Genomic DNA, 6,946 nt, shown 5'->3' with positions numbered 1-6,946 from the left:
GTGTATCGACGAGTCAGCAGGGTAGATGACGTGTACCTGGTGAGTCAGCAAGGCAATGACGTGTACAGCGTGAGTCAGCAACGACAATGACGTGTGCCTCTTGACTCAGCAATGGCGATGACGTGTACGGATGAGTCAGCAGGAGGTATGACGTGTTCCTGGTGAGTCAGCAATGGCGATTACATGTACGCAGTGAGTCAGCAATGGCGATGACGTGGATGGATGACTCAGCAGGACAGATGACGTGTGAGCAGTGAGTTAGCAACGACGATGACGTGTACACGTGAGTCAGCAACAGCAAGGACGTGTACGCTGTGAGTCAGCAATGGCGATGACTTGTCCGTGTTGACTCAGCAATGGCGATGACATGTATGGATGAGTCAGCAGTAGCGATGACGTGTAGGCGGCGAGTCAGCAATAACGATGACGTGTATGGCTTAGTCAGCAGCCGAGATTACGTGTACGTTGCGTGTCAGCGGAGGCAATGACGTGTGCGTGGTGAGTCAGCTCGTTGGATGACGTAGGCGTTGAGATGTTCTTGGTGAGTCAGCAACGACGATCAGGTGGCCGGATGAGTCAGCAAGGAGGATGACGTGTCTGTATGAATGAGCATGAAGTGTTACGTATCGGAGATGAGTCAGCTGCAAAGTTTACGTGCCCAGGGTGAGTCAGCATTCAGGATGACGTGTCATTGGAGAGTTAGCAAGTAGGATGACGCGGTCGTGGTGAGTCAGCAGTAAGGATGACGTGTCGTGGGTGAGTCAGCAGTAGGGATGACGTGTCGTAGGTGAGTCAGCAAAGACGATGACGTGCCTTTGTGTTGACTCAGCATATTATGATGACGTGCCGTAATGACTCAGAATACAGCGTTGACGTGGAGGCGGACTCAGGGATGCACTATGACGTGTTACGTGATTCAGTAGAAACGACGGCGTGCAAGGTGACTAACCAGGTTCCACCAGGAAAAATTATCCGGTTACCCACTCCGCTCCTCTCCGCCGCCGCCGCAAAGAAGCCATTTCTTCTTCATCTGCTGTATTTCAATCACTTTACTTTTACATCGATTGCTCCACCCAATAATTGTATCCCAATTTCCCCAACTTCCAAACCCTAATTCTCAATTCTCTGTCGCTCAAACAATGGTTAAAGAATAATCATAATCATGTTGTTCCTCCCATCCAAACTCTAACTCTAGTTCCACAGCCTCACCGTTATACAAGAGGGTGGCTGAGTCGGCGAAATCATGGAGCTGCATCGGCGCCACCAGAAATCATGGAGCTGCGCGATCGCCTCGACTAGTTGCAGGCTGTTCCTGGGCACGAGCCCGTGCTTATTCGAGACACAACAAAGCTCAAGATCTACGACCCCCGCCGGCAACAAAAGCTGGAGACTCCGAATGTTGTCCTCTATCCATTTGATCGTCTTTTCATGAGATTTGTATATTGAAGGTAATTGTATGTACTCTTGCTTCATATTCAATAGAAGAAAAGCCCATTAGAAAAAAACAAAGGCTCTTGGCGAGGTGTGTGTCTTCATTTCTCTCTCCACTTACTCTCTTATTCTTCAACAGTATTTTTCCTCTTGCAACCTTGTTGAGAAAATGCAAGGGCTGAAGAACACTTTCTATTTCAGCTTTTTTATATTTCTAACAACGCCTAAATCGACACAAATTGAAATTTTGTATAGAATTACTACAAAGAACATCTGTTATGCTCTTGTGTGGACAGAATGAGGAGTCTACTTGGAAGTGAGCGTTGTGAAGCTACTCACCAAAGAAGCATTACACTATTTAACTTGCATCAATTAGCTTATCGTGCAAACTGGAGGAGGTTGTTTGAGGATATCCCAGAAAGGGATGTGAGCTTTCTTCAAAAGTTTAGGGGTTGTGGTACCATTTTTTTGTTTTGTTTTGGTTAAAAAGGTGTCTATTAATGTTTTCATTGTGGGGTAAAATGCAATTAGCCCCTGCTAATTAGAGAGTTCTTGTAATTTCTATAATGTAGAAAGTGAAGGAGCTGCACAGGCTATATTTTCTTGCAGATTTTGTAGATAATCACCATATGAGAAAGTGTGATTGAGTTTGCTAAACACTAGATCTAAGGCAACTATAATTCTATGGATGAGTATATGTTTTCCAAGTTTGAGATTGAAGAACTTCTACAGTCTGCATCTAAAAAGATAATAATGAAAGTATAATGTGGGATGCTCCACTCTCTCAGATAAGTCTACTCAAATAATGTTGCTTGACCTTATAATTAGTTTACAATGTAACAAATCAACCAAATCGAAGAGCAATATAAAATTTGGTATGTATTGAACTGAGTGAAGACATTTTATTTCAATTTTAACTTTTATATAAATTCAGTATTCAGTTCAATTTTGGTTTTTAGTTGTACTCAGTTTTATTTGGTTCTATTCAGTATTTTGTATCGAGTTGGTTGCAAAATTCTAGATTCATTTAATGTATGCATGTGAACATCATTCTAGAAGGGAAAAATATGTGAGAGACGAGTCACATGGAGACATCCCGCATATTGTCCAATCATGTTTGAAGTATTGTTATGGTTTGCATTCTCACATGCATAATGACTTTTTCCTTTCCACTTGTTAGGGAAAGCTTCAGCTCTCCAGGGTGATTGTAGACATGGTCTGCTAATCAAATTCAAGCTCATACTCCTGCCTGAGTTCATAAAAGGATTTATGAATTTTCAAAGCAAATGCCTGAAGTATTTCATTTTCAATCGCTTCCCCACAAAGAATTCTGGATCAATTTTTTCCAGGAGTTTATCTCAGATGGAAGGGACATTGGACTGTGTATCTTTACCAGTGACATTGAGAGGTGTTTCTCCATTTTGTATTCATGAACACGTCCTTGACGCACAAGCTACATCTTTTATTGAAGTAAAATATGGAGATTTTTTTTCATTTTCATATATTGATGGTTGGGTAATTGATCCCAAAACTCCATCTGCTCCTAGTTATGGCACTATATTGAATATCCAACTATCTTTAAACAGAAGCTACTTTTTTATATATCAACATATCTTAATCTTATTCTAACCAACGCCTGTGTCTCTGTAACTTCAGGGCTTGTTCTTCCAGACATGCATGCTTGTGGTTCACCTAGTTGAAGAGTATCCAGTCTGTGTCAGGTTGTCCTAATAGCTGCTCCTAAAGATGGTATGTATTTGTTATATTTTCCTATGAGTTCGTAGCTCTAATGTGAGTGCTAGGGGTGTCGTATATATCTCCGTAGTATACTGCCTCTCTGGCCAGGAACTCAACATTAGTTTAGAGTACCAAAGAGCCATAGTTCAAGTGGAACATATGTGATGATAGATTTATATTATGTATATCTATATCTATACTATATATAAAAGTATGAATCTCTCGTGTGTTTATTCTCATTGTGAAAATACTTTTATATCCTTAAATAATCTAAGTAATAAATCCAAATTAGTTTTAGAAGATAAAATTCTATCAAAAGAAGACTATTTAATAGTCCTAAATTCTAATGTCTCTAAATTATTTGGACATTAACGGTAAATACATTGGATTAAAAAAGTAACTAGACAAACAATGTATTATTATTTTGAGGGAACATTTGTACCCTTACTGGGGTATTCCTTTGGATTTTATTCCCATTTATGATATGGTCACAGGGATCAATTTTGGTAAGAAACTAGAGATTGTTGTTAGTTCACTTGCTAAAAGTGGGTTATGCGATCAAATCAATGCTGGATCTGATTCTCAGATAACTCAGTTATGGCTTATGAATACAATGTACAAACTTTTAGATATAAGGAATGTGACTTTGCTAGATTATTAGTGTTACAGGTCCTTGAGACTTGACATCACCGTCGACTTCCTCTGGCTTATCGTTGGCGCTCGTATTTAGGTTCCAAACTCAACAATGGCAACTAAACATGAGGGTTATGCTCGATGCAGTGACTTTTGGTTTGTCAAAAGAACGTCCTCGCATTATTTGACATTGATTGGGAGCCTCACTCTTCAAGCTACCACTTAAATGGTGAACTATTCTTTCTTGCATTTTTGCTTCACTTCTCAACCATTTAGTTCGGATGATAACCTTTCAATTCCTAAGACGACAAACAAAGGGGGATATGATCCTTCTAGCCACGGTTATCTGTGCAGAAGCTTTTGAGATCCTCCTAATTAAGTTGGTTGCATCCTATTAGACTGTGGCACTAGGGATATCCTTCTGCTTAAACTGTCATCAAAGAGTAATCACTTCTTCCTTCCTCCACTTAAACTGTACCTATCGATCCTTCTTATGCAGGGGACAACATCTATCGTGCTTGCTGGGCTTGTTGATTCGCTTACGCTGCTTGGCGGTAACTTGGCTGACCACAGATTCTTGTTCTTTGGTGCTGGATAAGTACCTCTACTCTTGATTTTCTCTTTTTCGTCCTCTAACTTCTAGCGGCTATGGAAGGAGGAATAATCAACATGACATAGAGCGGGCTAACCTGTTGATGATCTGATGAATATCTTAGGCAAATGAGGCACTGATGACTAATAAGTTTGCTTCTCAGAAAGATGAATATTGAACTCTCCATCCTATCTCCTTATTTCTTGTAATATCCACTCTAAGACCGAAAATCCATAATAAGTTCCAACCAATTTGGGCAAACGAAAATCTAATAAAAAAATATATGTGGAAAAACACGACCCTTTCCCCTAGATTGACATACCCTCATTTTAGTACTAATAATGACTATTTTCTGCACAACAGTGGAAGCTTTGGCTAGTCAATTAACACACGAACACTGTCATAAGGGAATGATTTTTCCTCCTTTTTCAATATAAGAAAGATCTCTGCTCATATTGCTGCAAATGTAGCTGCTAAAGCATATGAACTCGGTTTGTAACCCACCCTTGTACTATATATTTATCGACTCAAGACGTTTATTTTCTTTCTGACAAGGTGTTTGTATCGTTAGGTCTGATAACACGGCTGCCTCAACCTGCTGACTTGGTTAAGTATGCTGGAAGCTGCACGTACGCTTCAAGTTACAGAAGTTACAGATTAAGCTCCTGCTCATGATGTGCGTTGTTTTGAGCATGTTTGCTAACATTATGTATAATGTGTCTATATATGTGTGCCATAAGCTTCATCATGTTGTAAAATTTGTTCAGTAGGAATCCTGTTAGAGCATGTCTATATTGGTCGCAAAGAGTTGATAACGGCTGAAGATTTGGTTGTGGTGTTTAGTTATAGTTTGTAAAACGAATGTTTTACATCTTTGCATGGGGTGGAGACTTGCGCTGGATTGAAGAATACTGGAACATGATAGGAAGGAAAGAAAAACACAAGAAGCATATGAATAATTTTGTGTACCAAGAATTTCATTGTGTTCGTTTGACTTGCAAGTCGAGCGTTCTAAGTAGTAAGTGTTGACCATTGTGAAGGAATCGAAACAGTTTCGGGACATCAATAAGTAACGGAGGTGATAAAACAAAATATAAAAGGGATGAAATTTTAAGTTAATTGGGATATTCATGTATTTGCACAATAAATTAATTGATGTACGTCAAGTAGTGAAATCCTTCTTTGGTGAATGGCTTCAGAAAGCTCACCTCCAAATATACTCAGGTGTTATATCCACACAAGAGTAAAACAAATATTCTTTGTAGCACTTTTATACAGAACACCAGCGTGTGTTGCTTTAAGTCTTATTAGAAATTCAAAAGAGTGGAACTAGAAAAACACTTTTGAAGTGGAAAGTGTTCTTTAGTAAATCCTTGAATCTATTTCAAATTTTTAAGAAGAATGCAAAAAGAAAAATAATCTGAAAAGGAAAAGAGAAATAAGAGAATGGGGCAGAGAAATGACGACACACATCTTGCCAAAGGCTTGTTAATTGCCAACCATTCTCTCTATAGAATGAATCTTGGCCGGCTAAACATTCATCATGTCTTAGACAAGCTCTAGTCAAATACTTCATTATGTGATAGGACCTGGTGGTTCCTTGAGCTTTATAATAATTTGAATTAAATACATTTTAACTTTAGATGAGTAATTAATTAATTCAATCAATCAATTTTAAGTCCGCAATTTATGGTTTCTAATATTAATTAATCTAAAATTTGAATATTTATTAATTCAATTAATTAACACTTTTTGTTAATTAAATAGGATCACAATAACAATTCAATTATTTAAGTGATTATGTTAAACTCCTTTAGACTAATCCCCTCTCTCTCCTGGAATTAATTTAAAGATTAATTTTTCAATGCTGTTCGTATTTTGTATATGGGTTTGATTGGTTCACTTTCAATTAGTGTTGGGCTTGCTTATATACTATTTAATTCGACAACTAATTTGCTCTAAATTAATCAAATTATATTCAATTAATCACTATTTGGTTGACTCATTAATTTCCGCACATAACGGGTGACTACCTTACTAGTTTATTGAAAGATCAAAATATAAAGAAGTAACAATGGTTAAAAAAAAATTACTACTGAATTAAGTATAAACATTCTTACTATAACGCACACAAGACTGGAAATGCATTGCATAAGACCAAATCAAGTAATTTCGTATGCTAAAATTGATATATGCAATTTCTTTCACCTATTCATAATAATATATTTCTTAACCAAAGTAATATTCATAGTCAATCAAGACAAAAATATATATAAAAATAAATAAAAAAAAACTACCAATGCTATTTTGGAGAAGAGCCAAGTTGATTTCCTTAAAAGATTTGACCAAAAATGTATTCATACACATGCAGCGTAATATGATGGTCATAAAAACTAAATTGCCTAAAGCTTTGATCATATGCCTGTATCTTTAAGGTGTGAGTCAGCAAAGGAGTTTCAGAAGGCGAATTATTGAGCATCAGATGTTTGACCTGAAAGCTGTGGGTTATCAATAACCCTTTTAGGCTTCCAGTCAGATTCTTCCCGTGGCTGT

General features: G+C 37.8%; 1 protein-coding gene and 1 long non-coding RNA gene across 9 annotated transcripts in view; one reads left to right on the top strand and one right to left on the bottom strand.

The window, feature by feature from the left end:
• Positions 522 to 5,302, top strand: LOC105155976. 8 transcript variants are annotated; one of them, XR_002286641.1, is made up of 6 exons: positions 522 to 1,448; positions 1,728 to 2,839; positions 3,088 to 3,180; positions 3,830 to 4,030; positions 4,301 to 4,884; positions 4,965 to 5,302. It is a non-coding gene; the product is annotated as an uncharacterized LOC105155976 (long non-coding RNA). The 8 variants fall into 8 exon arrangements; XR_002286643.1 differs by having other exon boundaries at positions 890 to 1,857; positions 2,612 to 2,839; XR_002286642.1 differs by having other exon boundaries at positions 890 to 1,888; positions 2,612 to 2,839.
• Positions 6,862 to 6,946, bottom strand: part of LOC105155975 — a 64,685-nt gene continuing 64,600 nt past the window's right edge. Inside the window, 1 exon segment of the mRNA XM_011071974.2 lies at positions 6,862 to 6,942. Coding sequence (XP_011070276.2) covers positions 6,862 to 6,942 — 81 coding nt within the window.

Source organism: Sesamum indicum, linkage group LG2 (genome assembly GCF_000512975.1).
Source record: "Sesamum indicum cultivar Zhongzhi No. 13 linkage group LG2, S_indicum_v1.0, whole genome shotgun sequence".
Classification (NCBI taxonomy): domain Eukaryota; kingdom Viridiplantae; phylum Streptophyta; class Magnoliopsida; order Lamiales; family Pedaliaceae; genus Sesamum; species Sesamum indicum.
This window is presented reverse-complemented; position numbering and strand designations above follow the sequence as displayed.